This window comes from Quercus lobata, chromosome 12, assembly GCF_001633185.2.
Source record: "Quercus lobata isolate SW786 chromosome 12, ValleyOak3.0 Primary Assembly, whole genome shotgun sequence".
Classification (NCBI taxonomy): Eukaryota; Viridiplantae; Streptophyta; class Magnoliopsida; order Fagales; family Fagaceae; genus Quercus; species Quercus lobata.
This window is the reverse complement of record NC_044915.1, coordinates 21,679,335-21,696,677: the sequence shown is the minus strand read 5'-3', so window position 1 is coordinate 21,696,677 and position 17,343 is coordinate 21,679,335. Positions and strand designations below refer to the sequence as shown.

The window sequence follows — 17,343 nt, the reverse complement described above, 5'->3', positions numbered from 1 at the left end:
CTCGGTTATGTTTTGGATATTAGGGACACATCGAAATCGAGTCAGAACTAACCAACCTTGTTGCATTCCAAAGCAGCTCGTCAACGTGGCCAATGAAATCCTATTGAAATTCCAGGCAGTGCAACAACCTCCCTAACCACAGTCCACCCCGATTCGAGTTCATTGGAGAGCTCCTATCTTGGATGTGGTTAAGGTCAATCTTGAGGATGCACTATTCAGTTGGGAGCAAAAACCAGAGTTCGGTGTGGTTTTGGCAAGATGTTTAAGTAAATTACATTACTCTCATGTTAAGAGAGAGGGTAATATGGTTGCTTTTGTTTTAGCTCTTTTTGTTTTAATTGTTTTAGATTATAGGGCGTGGATGGAGGATGCTCCCTCACAGTTCCTTTCTTTTGTTTCTAGCAGACTCTGATGTTTTTCTTTGAATAAAAGGCACTTCGTTGATTCTCAAAAAAAAAAAAAAAAAGTGGCTTCTTACTTCAGAGTGTACTATTTACTAAATGCTCTTGACAACTTACTAGATTTTTGGACAATAAATGATTATCATTACATAAGAAAATGCTATTATTAATTGGTGTAAACATGTAGTATATGATTTTATTTTTATTTTTTCTTATTATAGCTCAAATTCTCCCATAGGGAGAGAAGAGATCGAGCAATGTCCACGAACCATAAGATACGACATGATCAAAATGTATGTACTTAAGCACCGGTTAGCATTCAACATGACTTGTGCAGGGTTTATTTTTTGGCCTTTATTGATTTTAAAGATCATCAAATTAAGTTGAATCATACATACATACACTCATGATGGCTTGAATTTAGATACAACAATGCCCCACTATTCCTATTCTGATTTCCACATTACTGGATCAGAATAACAAAACCAACATATGTTAGGATATATTTATCAACCAAATCTGTAAAAACAACTTTATAAATTATAATGATGCTTCCCAATCACCCGATATCGGTGTCTTTAATGCTTCTTTTATCTATCCATATAATTAATGAGAATTTACCTCCTCAGCCTCATTGCCTCATGTCATGGAGACATGAGAATTGCGTCACATTCTTTTGGCATTGATCCCATATTCATCTCATAGAATAACAGCTGAAGTCTTTTGTAACTTTTTTTAAAAACAAAATGAAGACTTGCTTAAAATTGTACTTTAATTAATAGGTTAATTCATACCAAAACTGTAAATTTACCCTTAATTCAAAATCAACTACACCGAGAGAGAGAGAGAGAGAGAGAGAGAGAGAGAGAGAGAGAGAGAGAACAGGTCATTATTATTAGCTACTATTTAACGCGGAAACAGAGACAGTCAAGTAGACCTGAGTTACACTTACATTGCCTCAAAAAGATTAAACCCCCCCCCCCTTCCCCCAAAATAATATTAATAATAATAATAATAATAAGAACTAACTAACGGCCATTGGTGAGAGGGCTAACGGCAGAATCCTTGCAAGGACTAGGTGGAAGACTGGTTTTCCCTGAAGCAACAAGTCGTTGTACGAAACTCTCAATCCTCTCTCCGTTAGTCTCCGTCAGTAACCGTTTCCCGCCAAACGGTAACGACTCCACTCCTCTCTCATTCAACACTTCCTCCATTTTCGCCCCCATCACTCCTAAACCGTTCGCCTGCCCACATTTAATGCCATCAATCATCAAAATTAAAAACACAAATTCATAATCTTAAAAATCAACATATAATTGGGACCATTCAAATTATTACACTTGTTCATTTTTGTTACATGTATGTCGATATAATCTTTTTTTTTCTTTTTTTTAATAAGATAAAATCTCTACTATAGTCTTATATATATATATATATATATATATAATTTCTTCTTGAAAACTTGAACTTCGCCCTTATCCCTACATCTTATAAACACTTATATTTATAGAATAATAACCGCACCAATAGTTCATAATGGTGATATAATCTCTACTATAGTCTAATACATATATATATATATATATATGTATATATGTATATAAAATTTCTTCTTGAAAACTTGAATTTCGTCATTATCCTCACATCTTATAAACATTTATAGAATAATAACCGCACCAATAGTTCATAACGGTGATATAATCTTAACATATCATCTTTAAAATTATTATAGGAATATCAATTAGCGCGTGGAAAGATACTAGTAAAAATAACTTAGATTAGATTAGATGGAATAACTAAACATTACCTGAATTCTAACGTAGTCTGTACGGTTATAACAGAAGGCGTTCCCTAACATTTGGTCAATGGTTTCCGAAACGCCGTCGAGGACAATGTCAACCACCGTAGATGTTGAGCACTCGCCGTTATAACGAACTTTCTGTGCACAGCCATTACCGGTTAACGGACCGTTACCTAACGACAAAACCAAGAGGTCTTCGACGCCGTTAACGGACGGAAAATCGCGCTTATTGTGGAGCGCGTGAGTGACGGCAGCGGCAGTAGGGTTGTTCATGACTAGACCGCCGTCAACGGCGGAGCAAGAGGTTTTTCCGTCCACGGACGTTAGATTAAACGGCTTGAAGAGACTCGGCGTAGCTGACGTGGCGCGGCAGACTTTCCAGAGCTCGAAGTTGAAGCTCGGTGACTCGGACGCGTCGGCTCGGGAGAAAACGAAAGGCGCGGAGCTTTTGAGGTCGAAGCACGGAACGAGAAGAGGTTTACACGTGTCCTTCAAGGTCAAAACGGCGCCATCTTCTCTATTGAACATTTCTTTGAGCACCGTGTCCATGCTTTTCCCAGAGTATCTCTTTCGCCGGCGGAAAACTCCGGCGAGTCTGAGCTTGAAAAGCTCGGAGTTTTTAGCGGCAATGAGATTAACAGCGTCTCTAGCAGAGAACAGAGGCCTGCCTGAACCGTCATCGGCGGAGATCATGACGGCTAGGAGTGCTCCGACACCGGTTCCGGCGATGAGATCAAAGAAATCAGCGATTCGCGCGTGAGGATCACCGGTTTTGAGGCGGATCTGGTCCTCGAGGTGAACGAGGGCAGCGCCGGCTACAATGCCGGTGGTTCCGCCCCCGTCGATGCTGAGAATCCGAGTCTTCTTCGTGGTTTCACAGTGCGAGAGCCATTTCTGCTCCAGCTTCGTGAAGATCTCCAGCGTAACCTTGCTGAGCTCCATAATTCCTCTGTTGTAGCAATTTGTTTAGAGAGAAATAGATGAAAGCGAGGCTTTTGATAGCGTATCCCGGTGAGTGTGTGAACGTGAAGGGAAGGTAATAAAATCAATCACGGTTTGTTGCAGGGACACATTAATAATGCATGCCTCTCATCTCATCAACACACTCAAACAACAATGCATTATACTATACTATACTATACTGTGAAAGAAAGAAAGAAAACTGTGGTTTCTCTCTCTTTCTCTCCTTTGGTTTAGGTTTCTCTTTCTCACACTTTTGAGTCTGTGTGCTCTAAATTCAGTGAAAACAAACAATAACTATGGGGATGGGGGAGAGTGTGAGTGTGAGCTTAGCTTAGCTTTGCTTTGGGGGTGGTGGTTATATACGCCACTCTCCTTCTCCTCCTACCTGGACCTTTCCTCTCTTTTGTTTTTACAGCTTTTTAACTCTTACGTGTTTGGACAGACCTTGCACGTGCAATTGTGCGTGTTCGTATTGGGTTACGGGAAGCGCCAATCTCGGCTATTCACCCGGCTCGGCTCGCGCTCACTTACTTAAGTTAACTAAACTGTCTTACTGTTTTTATTTTTTATTTTTTATTTTTATTTTTGGGGTCTGACTGAGCTAGATATATACATACAGAGACACACAGTAGAAACACCACGGAACCAACCTAAGCAAAGAAATTTGTGCCTTTGATTAACGAGGGAACATGTTACTTGTGCCACCTTAATTAAGGTTCTGAAATAGTAATAAAATACGAAGGGAAGTGATTAATTTAATTGTTTTAAGACCAAATGGAATGGAACAGAACGGGAATGAATTATAGTACTTGAGAGCGTTTTATCTAGGAAATGAGGTAATTAAAAGCTTGCATGTGTTACGGTGTAAGACGTAAGACATAATAATGTGCAGTAATACATCCTCCCGAATGTGTAAATGGCAAGGTTAGTTTCTGATTTTGTTTTTAATATTATTATATTTGTGAAGTTTATATGACAAGCTAGAATGAAAACAGTGAAGTGAATTCCTAGTTAAATTACCAAAGAGATTGGGGGGTACTAATTATTAATGTAGTAAAAAAGTGGGAGGAAATTATGCAATGGAGCAGGAATAGCCTGAAAGGAAACTTCCAAGTCAAGCAAAGTAAAATAGCTTTGGTAGCCAATATATGTGTCATATTTGGATCTAAATGTGTTATAGAGGTTATAGTGGTTCAATCATATCTGAGAAAGCTATCCCTACTCCTACACATATGGTGAAACTAGATATCAGGATTTGAGTTTGAAAGGATGTTCCACTACTTCTGCGAGTAAATTGGCTGCTGTGTTGTAATTGGCGTGTTATATTGCAGGGCTAGGAGACATGGAAAACATAGCCCATACCATGGCTAGCTAGCTTCAGTACCTAGCTACTTTAATTTAGATGTGGAACTAATTAATTATTTAGCAGATGCAAATTACATATAAATTTTTTTTCTTTCATCAGTAGCTAGCAGGTGTGGAACTTAGGTAGATATACATTTTAGCAGTGAAAATTTCGAAGCTTGTGTGGAAACTTTGGATTTTGTCCATCAAGGGATTTGTCATTTGTTGTCAATAACTTTAATTTGTGTGTTTATATGGACGTGTGCATGCATGTTGGGTTGCTAATTTCTTATCAATCAGTTCCAAAAGAAGAAAAAGGAAGGCCTCATCTTTAACTTTAAACATCATCCATAAAACGAGGAACAAAGAAAAGGAAATTCCAACTACAACAAGAATCTTAAATTGGATTGGTTTAAGGTCTTTTTCTGGTTATTACTTATTTACTATCATTTGTTTGTCCGTATTATGTCTCAAGCTTGGGGAGCTGTGACTATTGGCTTTGATGGAGAGGAATTTTACTTTAGGGCCTCCGCATATTATTGTATGTGACTTGCACCAACATCATGCCTTTGTATTCATTGGTGAGATGGATGATTGTCAAAATCCTGATCTAGATCTTACGATTTTACAATCCCATCTATTCAAAACAATCTGGATCTTTCAAAAGTCTATGCGATTGTTTAGGATCGGTAGAATCGTATGATTCTAGCAATTGTTTAGGATCGGTAGAATCGTACGATTCTAACGATTCCAAAAGATTTTAGTTTCTTGTAATCTTCTTTAACTTGACAGAAGACTCAATTGGACCTAAATGAAAAATAAAATCCCAATAGACCAAGTTTTTCTACTCTAATGTAGAGAGAGTGTCAGTTGGACCCAAATAAAAAAAATCTCAATTGAGTGTCACGTTTTGAGATTTTTGGTTTCTTTAAATGATGCTTACAAATGGATGTAGTGATGTATGGTAATTATATTAATGAATGTATAATTTATGTGATTATTTAACACACTAATGTGTATTTTTTGTTTTTTTCTCAAATAATGTAGGATCTTATAATCCACGATCCGATCTTACAATCTACAATCTCACCTACCTTCCAGATCCTACATAGGATCCTGATTTTGATAACCTTGGTAGCAAGTATGTGCAAAGGCCTACAGACTTAATATGATCTGCACAAACCTTGTGTTTATGTATTTATGAGTATCTATTTCCTTTATTTGTCTATTTAACAACATCATTGATTCATTGTACCAAGAACATACAATTAATACAAGGATAGAACTTGCAAGGCTCTTGTCTAAAATATATGATAGTTTTGTGGGCTTAAAGCTTAATTGGTAAGTGGAATCCTCTATGAATTTTTTATTTAAAAAATTATTTTAATTTTTATAGTCTATAACGTTCATTTATATATATGATAATTTTTTTTTCCATTAAGCTAAAATAGCAATGAGTGGATTTTTTCTTCTTTAGGATGAGATTCGTTTTCAAGTCTTTTATTGCAAGAATTTAGGAAGCAGATTAAAGGTGAGAGACAGAGAGAGACACACACACATTGAGTGTCTGTTTGGTATGATTAATTTTGCTAACTTATTTTACTATTTAGCCTATTTTTGCTATTATTCATGAACTCCATTATACTTTTTAGTACTATTCATGGGTCACACTGTACTATTTCAGTAAATTTTTACCTTTATCTACAATACTTTTAGCAAAAAGTTTTTAGTTTTAATAAAATAAGCGGATCTCAAATAGACAGTGTTCATTTGAGATGGGCTGGAATTTTTAGCTCATTCGCAATTTTAGTTTATTTTTTCTACATTCATGGGTCCCGCTGCACTTTTTGATACTATTGACAGGTCTTATTGTACTATCAATATATTTTTTATTTTTTTTTTACACTTTCAACAAAAAATTTTCAATTTCAACTAAATAAACTGTCCCAAACGGACCCTGAATATCGTAATTACACTGCCAAAAATTTTAATAATACAGGCCAACTCTACCAATAAGTTGAATTATGAACGAAATAGCTAGCTAGACGGATTTGGTAAATTTATTGATATCCAGAAAGAGCAGAGCAAGGTAATTAATTGTCTCTCATCTTACTTCACCTGTTTTTTCAGAATCAATTATTAAAGGGTTTTTCAAATTTTGTCATTGTTTCTTACTCGTTTGTCATAATTGACAGTTATAATTTTACCTTTAGCTAAAGGTGGGCATATTAATTGGTGTCACCATGTTTGCCATATGAGGTCCCAAAATTCTATTCATGGAATCATGGTGTTGGAGATTCGAATGTGAGAAATTCCTTTTCAACTGCCAAAATTTTGCAATTTCATTGCGCCACCAGAAATTGAATACTGAATAGTGCTTGCAGTGGGAGTGTGGGACAAATGCCAAAATCTGGTTACTCAATAAATATGGGGATAAGGTTCAAGTTCAACTCCTAGATGAGTTGTATGCTTAGACTTAGTTAATGCAGGTATTGGCTATATGGTTACACTTACATACAAATTGGAATCATAGGAACTAAATGTAGGCATAAATTTTGAACTGAAAACTATATATATTATTCCCCCTCCCACAACACCACCCCCCCCCCCCCCCTTCTCCCCCTTTTTGATTAATGGTTCCATAGGGTAACAATCATATTTTTGAAATAATATATTATCTAACTAGAACATACTTAAGTATCCAATCTATATCTATATAATAATATCTAAAAGTTGGAGTATAGCATTTATTATTGTTATACTCTTGTTAAGCCACATCAGTGTAGCATTTTGGTCCAATTCAGTCTACTTTGGTCTATTCAGTTTACTTTAATCCATTTCGGTCCACTTTGGTCCATTTCAAAAATGAGAAAAGACATTTTTGGGTTGAGAGTACATATTCTAAATTCAAATTTATTAAAAAAAATATATAGATCTCAAACTCGTTCCAAATTTATTAATTCTCAATTGCACACTTGGGTTGTTCCTTGAGTTCAAGCTAAATGAGGTTGAGAGATTTTCATGTTGGATTGTTTATCTAGTTGTCCCAACACGTGTGATGATGTGGTATGGTTTGAAGATAATTTTGGCATTAGTAGAATACTATCTTTTCTAATTTTTCACCCCAATTTTATAATCTTAGCTCCACCACCTCCAAAGGAATAACACTAATTTTTTTAAAAACTATTTTTCACTGGATTCATCTAAGAAATCTTTTCTTTTTTTAAATGTCAATAATTACAACAATGAAGAAGAGGGTTCAAATCTCAGTTCTCTTAATAAAGGAAACTCAGATTCGATTATGCCAGTGAATTACAAGGTTTTTGGCATCATCTAACAATTTTGAAATAAGAAAATATAGGCAATTGTTCTTTTAGTAGGCGTGGAGCTCATATCCATAAGACTCGTCCGATATGATTCTTGCGCGATAACATGACATGAGATATGTCCTCCAAATCTTTTAGCTAAAACTTTCATGTTGATAAAATTTGTAGGCCTTACATGAGGCAGGTAGTTGGACTTTTAAAATTATGCTGACAACTTGGACCATTGGCCCAATTGGCAGAGTTATGACATCAGGCCCACCCATATTTTACATAATTTGGAGCTTCACGTCCTATCTAAAAAGGTTAAAGCCCAGACATTTCTCGTGAGGATAAGCACAATAATGAATAATGATACATATTGGGGATAACCAAGCTACCAGTTGTGAGATTGAGATGGCACACTGATATTAATTTGAAGAATTGATTTAATAAATGGAACTATTAAGCTGCACAGTACTTTTCACATGCAAGATGAAGAAATTTTATTGAGGTTGAAACTGCTTTTCATCTGTGCATACACTAAAAAATTGCAGAAATCATTCTGAATAATTCAATTTAATAATTAAAATTTCCTTAAATGGGTAACAGTTTGTACTTTGTAGCAATAGTAATTCCACAAAAATAATCATAGCTAGAAACACCACCAGATTTTAAAAGGCAAAACATGCAAGAACCCCAGTAGCTATGAAGAGCTGAAAAGCAAGAAGGTGTTTGAAATATTGGTTAGAGGAAGCACTGCTCTTAGATGGGCCTGGGGCAGGTGCATGTCCCTCAGTTGGGCTTGGGCTTGGGCTCAGACTTGGGCTTGGACTTGTTGAAGTTTTAGGAACCCTGATGTCTACCTTCTGACCAACCTCGCAGTGGCCCGGGACGCCACAGATATAGTAGTAGTGACCAGGTTTCGTAATGGGCAAAGAGTCATTCCCAGAGATACGAACAAATTTTGGGTCAGTTGAGTTGCATGACTTGAAATTCTCATAGGTCACTAACATCACATTGTTTTCTATGGGGTTGTACACGAAACCTGCATTTGAAGAGGAGCCAATAACAATTTACAATTAGCATGTATCTAAATGTTGATTTACTAAGAAAGTTTTGACATTAAAAAAAATAAATAAAAAATAGAAGGAATTTTCAAATACCTACCAAATACCCTAATATTAACGTCTCTTTTGGGCATGATCTATTGTTATCTTATTACGTGCTATCAAACTTCTATTCTTACAATTTCAATGTGTCACTCATGGCTTATATATATATATATATATATATATATGTTTTGTTTGTCAAACAATTTCACGGAGAACATGATTGCACGAATTGTTCATGTTGCATCTTGGATTAATGTAAGAAGGAATTTTTTTTATCACATTAATTTGCTCCCAAGACCTTTGACTTTTTCTAATTTTTATAATTAGAGTCAAACTTTAAAAGGCTGTATGTGAGTGAAACTACCAAATTAAATCCCTGAAGGTGCTATAGTTACAAACTATTTTATAATATTTTTACAAATTATTATTGTGGCCAACTTCTAATTGGTTCTCATTTGAACCTATTAATAACAACATTTTTTTTTATTTACCAATAATCACTTATCACATTAACATTTTGTAAAAAAGTTTGCACCTTTAGCATTTTCCCAATAGATTATATAGCCCCTAAATATAGGGCTTCCTTTAATCTGCTTCCTAAGTTCATACTTAGAGACAAACCTTGGTGCTATGCATTTATCTATTTGGTTGCTTTCTTTCTTTCAGTGTCGAATGTTTGTTCACATGAAAAGAAGAGGATTGCGATAACTTGGCTACCAATGTAAAGATTTAATCACTCTATTGTGAATGTGTTGAAAATACTACTAAAACTATCTAGCTAGGCATAAAGCTAATAGATTCAAATCTATAGAAAAAGATTCAGCAAAAAGAAAATCTACAAAATAATTAAGAAGTTATACCACACACATATCAAAAAGAGGTTATGCGGTTCAATTATATAAGAGGAATAAGAGGTATATTTGGTGGGGAGTGTTTTCCCCTTCCTAGGGTTGTAAATGAACTAAATCAATCATAAACAACTCGGGCTCGGCTTAATTAAAAACTTATTCATGTTTGTTTGTTTATAAATAAGTTAAGCTTGAGCCTTAGTTTAAAGCTCATTTAATAAACAAGCTGATCCCAAGCAAAAAAATTTGTTCATGAATAAGCTCGTGAGCTATTAGGCTTGATACAAAACTATTCAAGCATAGATTCATTTATAAGTTTATATGTGTTAGCTAAATATACTCATTATACATATCTTAATAATGACATGACCAAAATGAGATCATTAGATATTACCTTAATTTTTTTTTCTTCCCTCTAAACTAACCAAGAACCACTTTAGATTATAGTTACATTTAAAAATAAACTAATTAATTACATAGGCCACATATGATCCTTCCTTATCAATCATTTAAAGTAAAATTGTGAAACATGTTAGTACTTTCTCATTCATAATAGTTACAAACAAGTATTTTTTTAGTTCTTCAACGTCTAACATGAATGTAAAAATTGTATTTTGAATAATTGTTGAAGCTGTAGACAAGAAATGATAAATGAATGAATTTAATTATGTAAATTTTTAATTTGAATAATGGCTAATCATAAGTTGGACTAGATGTATGATAAAATGAGTATACTATTTTCTTTTTCTTTTTCTTAATTTTAGAGATTTAAACATTTGATACTGTAATTTTTTTAGATTTCAAGCTCAAAAGCTTAAGTCGAGCTCGAGTTTGAGTTTGATATTAAGCTTAAGCTTGGCTTAACTAATTAATCAAGCCAAGCCAAGCCAAGCTCAAGCTTTTTGGCTTTCTCACAAGTTCAAGCTCAAACACTATTTTTAAGCTTGTCATGAGCTTGAGCCAAGTTTGAGTTTTTTACTTTTCCTGATCAATCAAGCTTGAATATGCTTTACTTGACAAAGCTCAATTCGTTTACGGTCCTACTCCCTACCCCTACCCCACTGCCTCGGCCACTAATCATTGATTATTTGATAATACAAATAGTATAGACCACGTACAATATATTAACAAGAAAACCCAAGTATATAAAACAAAAAAAGAACAAAATTTTAGGAATGAGAGTGAAGGAATAAATTGAAAAGAGACAAAAAGGTTATAAACCTATTATTTGATTCTAGCTCCCTCTTTCTTCCTTCCCATGAGCCCACACACATATTAAAAGGCAAAAAAAATGTAAAATTTTTCTCTCAAGCTCATAAAAAAATTGAGATTGTGAAAAGATACTGGAATCAAGAGAAAATACTTCATAATTTATTTGATTCATTTTACATATTTTTCATCTTCTTCCTCTAAATAAGTAATATATATTGTATTTTTTCTCTTTAATTTGATGCTTTTTTTTTTTGCCCCCTATTATAATAAGATGTAGATCTAGAGAGAAAGAAAACACAATTCTCCAATATAATCAATCATTCAATAGATAAAGCCTGATATTGAAAACAGTGATAAATAAAAAGAGAGACAAGAAGAGCTTACGAATGGTGTCCCCAACGCGGAACTCCTTAGTTGAAGCCCAACTCTTGTAATCAATATTGCTATCGTTAGTCCATCCTCGAAAGTCACCCACCTCAAACACAACACCAAAACTGACCTCAATAAGAGCCAAAAAGAAGAACAAAACCATCACATTCTTAACCAAAGCCATGAGAGAAACTATTATGAATTTAAAAAAAAAAAAATGGTGCAATAAGGTTGGTGATTTATATTGGTGTAATTAAACAAACCTTTACATGGGCAACTTATATCATAATGCTAAGATTTGCAAGGTAATATTTTCTTTCCTGAATTTGCACCACTAGGTTAGTGGTATTCTATTTCTTTCCCTCTCCCTTGTGTGTGTGTTTGTTTCTTCAAAAAAAAAAAAAAAAAGGTTAGCGGTATTCTCTGGCATATATGGAAAGTTATTTGTGAATTGAGAATGTAATCTTTGATGATTTTTTTTAATGGGGATTTTTGATGATTTATTTCCATATATATATATATATATGTGTGTGTGTGTGTGTTACAGGGTCAGGGGTCTAGTACTAGACCTAAATCAGTAAAGGGTTAGAAATCTGTATTTTTGAGTTTATAATCTATTTATTTCTTTTTATGTGATAGCCAGGTTGGGAATTATTAAGAGGATTTTGATTGTTGATTGGGATATACATCATGCTAATGGTAGGAAATTTCGTGTTCTATTCTTCTCTAGCTGTTCACGTGTTTGTTGTTTTAACTTCCTTTTTGATGAAAGCTAGTTTATCTTTGACTCTCCGGATCCTTATTACTCGTAGCTACTTTAAACATTTCTTGTTTTACCTTTTCATGTGTATCTGTCAAAATCAAATGGTGTTATTATGAATTTTTTTTCTAAATAACAATAAATATTAAAAAATTTAGTTAGTTGTCACGTTTCAAAATAATGTTGAAAATTAGCATCTCGAGTGTCTAAAACTCGAGTTCCAAGATAAAACTCGAGTTTTTAAGTCTCGATTTGTAAGTGGATTAATTTAAAGTGGGAAAAAATCAAGCTGAAAATCGAGTTTTAAAGACTCGATTTGCATAAATTGAACAAAAACGTCGCTATAGGGTTTTAAAACGTCACTGTAAGGCTTAAAAACGCCACTATAGGTGAAATTTTTTTTGCATAAAACTCGAGTCTTAAAGAATCGAGATCTATGTGGCACTTACACAATCGCAAAGCGAGTCTTTTGAACTCGATTTTCTAAAACTCGAGATGCTACTTTCCTTTATTGTTTCAAACGTTGCCTAACTAACTATATACAATTCTTTTGCACAACTATTTTGCACATTACCTCGTGTTATTATAGTCCTATTTCGTCAATCTTGTATTGTCATCCTCGGTTACTAATTAATTGAACAGGTATTGAGAAGCAATTTATTTTAAGTAATGCTGGAGATGCAATTTATTTTTATTTATAATTATTGACCTGATTTGTTGTGCTTATTACTGGACTTATAGCTTGTGTTCAGGGCAGAGCCATGAATTTTTGTTTGAGAGGCCAAGTTGTATGGTACTAATATATTTATCAAGATAACCCCAAAAACACATATATGTATATACACTTTTTTTATTATATATACACATAAATATACACACACTTTTTATTTGATAAGTTATATATATATACACACCAAAAAAAAAACTTAGTATTTTCAATCAAAATTATGTTTGATGGCGATCTTTCATAAAATAAAATTCATTTTTACCATTTTCATAGCGAAATTCTTATAAAAAGATTCATTTTCAATACAAATTATCAAATTTTATACTAAAGTAAGTAAAAAATCTTTTAATTGAACTAATGAAATTTTAAAAAACACGAATGATCCAAAACTTGGAGAAAATAAGTTAAGCTCCGAACATATTTGAAGCTATCTTGCTGTAACCCATTATGTGGTAACTAAAGAGATATTTCATATGTAGTTTTAGTGACAATATTTTTTTTAATAAGTCAATAACTTGCTAATTGCCACATAACAGGCTGAAAAAGATAAATTTAAACATATTTATTACCAAACTTTATCAAATATTTAACAGATATAAGAGCACATTTTACAATAAAAAATACAATTGCAAAAAATAAAATTATATCTCTATAATTATTAGATCAATTATTTTTTATAAAAGCATCATTAGACTAATTCAAATATTTGAAGGGCCAACTCTTATTAAAATAATTATATATATTTAAAAAAATTTCAAAATTTTGGAGGGGTCATGGGCCCCCCACCCAATTGCATAGCTCCGCCCCTACTTGTGTTTGTGTGTGTTATTTAATTTATTTTTAATGTATTTATCCTTGAATAAATTTTTTTTTTTTGTCACATATAGTATTTTGGTTCAACCATCAATTATTCCACAATATTGTGTTGCAAGTGAGTCAACTAAGATTTCCTGTCTTCCTTTGCTTCTAAAAAGAAAAACTAAGATTTCCTGTCATGCAACACATCACATCTCCAATTGCCATCTATTTTTCAGGCTTCGACTTAATTACCCTCGATTGGCCTAATAGCTTCTACTACATTTGTAGTGTCCCTGGCCACTGCCAAGCCAGACAGAAGGTTGAAACTGAAATCAAGGTCACCCCAATCCCAATCTCATCAATTCCGTGCACAGGCATGAGCCGATCTCCTTTTTAGTTAAAGGAAAACATTTGCAGTGTTCTTAATTTCTTCTCTCTTCTTTTTTTTTATTTTATTTTTGAATTTGAATGGGATATATACAGAAGGACTGCCATTAACATGGTGTCCCACAGGCCACAGGCCACAATATACAATATATGAATCAAAACTAAAAGAGTATATTAAAGGGGTACTCCCGAGAAGTATGAAAGTTAACAAGCAAAATGAAGTCATTTGTGCCGAGTGAAGGGAAAAGTGGTGGGTTGGCTTTATTTTGGAAGGAAGGTATAAAACTTGATATTCAAACTTATTCTCAATCTCATATAGATGCATTGGTGCATGGTAGAGGAGAGGTAGGCTGGTGGCACCTGACTGGGTTCTACGGTGATCCAGACACAAATAAAAGACCTGAATCATGGAGAAAACTTAGATACCTTAGTAAAACATCAGATTTGCCATGGTTAGTTATTGGTGACTTTAATGAGATTACAAGTGTTTTTGAGAAAGAAGGTGGTAGTGACAGGCCACGGCAACAAATGGGTAACTTTGTGGACACAATAAACTGGTGCAGTCTTAAAGATTTGGGCTATACTGGTCCAAAGTTCACATGGCTGTATCAAACTGCTGCTGGAGTTCAAATCAGAGAACGACTGGATAGAGCACTTGCTACGAATGGGTGGATGGATCTATTTCTGGAAGCTAAACTCTTCCACCTCACCTCCGCAGCCTCGGATCACTCTCCATTATCATTGCACATGGTAAGGAGGAGGCGAATGCGAAAAATGGGCCGGGTGTTTAGGTTCGAGTCAATGTGGCTAAAGGAACCTAGATGTGAAGAGATTGTCCATGAAGCTTGGGATGAAGGTAAGGCCATTGCCTCAGATTTTTCATTGATGTCATGCTTGGACCGTTGTAGGGCTAGATTGGAGGATTGGAATAAGGTGGAGTTTGGCCACGTGGGAAAAACTATTGCTGATTTGCAAAAGCATTTAGAATGGCTAGAAAGACAACCTATGTCTCTGGAGAATATACGGTCTATGAAAGCAACTCGGGTTGATCTAAATTGTTGGTTAGAAAAGGAGGATGCCATGTGATTGCAAAGATCTCGCATCAACTGGTTACAAAATGGTGATAGGAACACAAGATTTTTCCATGAGAAAGCGTCATCTCGCTTTAGGAAGAATTTTATTGAGGGCCTATTGGATGAAAATGGGCAATGGCAGGAAGATGAGTCTCAGGTGGAGAGCATTGTGGTGGATTATTACAGAAGCCTTTTTCAATCTAACAACCCTATGGATTTTTTTGAAATTTTAGAAGCTGTTCAACACAAGGTGAGCCTGACCATGAATCAAAACCTCACTAAAGATTTTAGTGTTTGTGAAGTGTCACGGGCCCTAAAACAGATGTACCCCTTAAAAGCGCCCGATCCTGATAGCATGCCTCCATTGTTCTTCCAGCACTTTTGGCCTAAGGTGGGAGAAGAGGTCACAAGGACAGTTTTGGATTTTCTAAACTCAGGTATTGTTCCCCCAAACTTTAATGAAACTCATGTGGTGCTTATTCCTAAATGTAAAGAGCCAAAAAGAATACTGATTTTAGGCCAATTAGCTTATGCAATGTGGTGTATAAAATTGCTTCCAAAGCTATTGCTAACAGGATGAAGAAGATTCTTCCTTCAATTATCAGTGACACCCAAAGTGCATTTGTGCACGGCAGGTTGATCACTGATAATGTTCTTGTAGCTTTTGAAACGATGCACCATATCAGTCAGAAGAAAAATAGCAAAATTGGTGAGATGACTCTAAAACTGGACATGAGTAAAGCCTACGATAGGGTTAAGTGGTGTTGCTGGAGAAGGTAATGTAGAAACTGGGTTTTGATGACAAATGGAGAGCTTTAATCATGAGATGTGTTACATCAGTCACCTACTCCTTCAAGATTAATGGCAAACCACGTGGGAGTGTCACCCCTAGCAGAGGAATCCGACAAGGAGATCCTCTATCTCCATATCTCTTTCTTTTATGTGCAGAGGGATTATCAGCACTTATAAAGAAGACAGTGGACTATGGTCAATTGGGAGGGGTAGCGGTTTGTCGAAATGGCCCTAAATTGTCTCATCTTTTTTTCGCTGATGATAGCTTTATTTTTTGTAGAGCTTTTCTAGAGGAGTGCAATGCTCTTCAAAGAGTTTTATAGGTCTATGAGAGTGCATCTAGTCAGCAACTGAACCGAGCAAAAACATCGCTATTTTTTAGTAGCAATACGCCAAGACAAATTCAAGAGGAGATTAAAGTAAAGTTTGGTGCTCAGGTGATTAAGCTGAATGAAAAATACTTGGAATTGCCGTCTTTGGTAGGTAGACGTAAGAGGAACACATTCAATGACATCAAAGAGAAGCTAAAGAAAAAGCTAGCCGGTTGGAAATAAAAACTGTTGTCTAAGGCTGGAAAGGAGGTTTTAATCAAAGTTGTGGCTCAAGCTATACCAACTTATACTATGAGTTGCTTTAAAGTACCTGACTCTCTTTGTGCGGAGCTTACTGGTTTGATTCGGAATTTCTAGTGGGGCCAAAGGCAGGATGAGAAGAAGATGGCGTGGCTGAGCTGGGATAAACTGTGTTCTCCTAAGGCAGAAGGGGGTCTGGGATTTAAGAAGTTAAAAGAATTTAATCTAGCTCTTTTGGCAAAACAGGGTTGGTAGCTTCAAAATTGACATGACACCCTTGTGTACAGAGTGCTCAAGGCCAAGTATTTTCTGCACTGTGAGTTTTCTCAGGCCTTTCTGGGTAATAATCCATCTTACACATGGCACAGTATCATGGCAGCACAGACAATTGTGAAACAGGGTCTGCGATGGAGGATTGGAAATAGGGAGCATGTATGGGTCTGAGGAGACAAATGGCTGCCAACGCCCTCCACTTACAAAGTCACCTCTCCTAGAATGTTTTTGCATGGTCAAACAATGGTGAGTGAGTTGATTGATAAGGAGAATGCAAGCTGGAAAACAGAAGTGGTTGATGCTCTGTTTCTACCACATGAAGCAGAGGTTATAAAAAGTATTCCTCTGAGTGCGCATCTCCCAGCAGACAAGCAGGTTTGGGCATGTAGTTCTAATGGTGTCTTTACGGTACGAAGTGTGTATTGGGTGGCAGTGGAAATGTCAAAAGGGGTGGGAAGTGGGTTGTGCTCTGATGATAGGCAAAATAGGAAGTTCTAGAGGAAGATATGGGAGCTTGCTACATCTCAAAAAATCAAACATTTCACCTGGAGAGCTTGCCGGGATATATTGCCTACAAAAGCAAACTTAGTTTGGCGACGGGTGTTA

General features: G+C 35.3%; 1 protein-coding gene across 1 annotated transcript; it reads right to left on the bottom strand.

The window, feature by feature from the left end:
• Window positions 1–1,275: 1,275 nt before the first annotated feature.
• Window positions 1,276–3,553, bottom strand: LOC115971605 (probable inactive patatin-like protein 9). Its single transcript, XM_031091606.1, has 2 exons — window positions 2,209–3,553; window positions 1,276–1,645 (listed from the first exon to the last, which is right to left on the bottom strand). Exons 1-2 carry the CDS (start codon window positions 3,142–3,144, stop codon window positions 1,430–1,432), a joined length of 1,152 nt encoding a protein of 383 aa, XP_030947466.1. The 5' UTR covers window positions 3,145–3,553; the 3' UTR covers window positions 1,276–1,429.
• Window positions 3,554–17,343: the final 13,790 nt, after the last annotated feature.

Coding starts and splice junctions, on each gene's coding strand:
- LOC115971605 (XM_031091606.1), bottom strand. CDS start 3,144: ATGGAGCTCAGCAAGGTTACGCTGGAGATCTTCACGAAGCTGGAGCAG. Junction 1,646..2,208: donor CAGACTACGTTAGAATTCAG/GTAATGTTTAGT, acceptor AAATGTGGGCAG/GCGAACGGTTTAGGAGTGAT.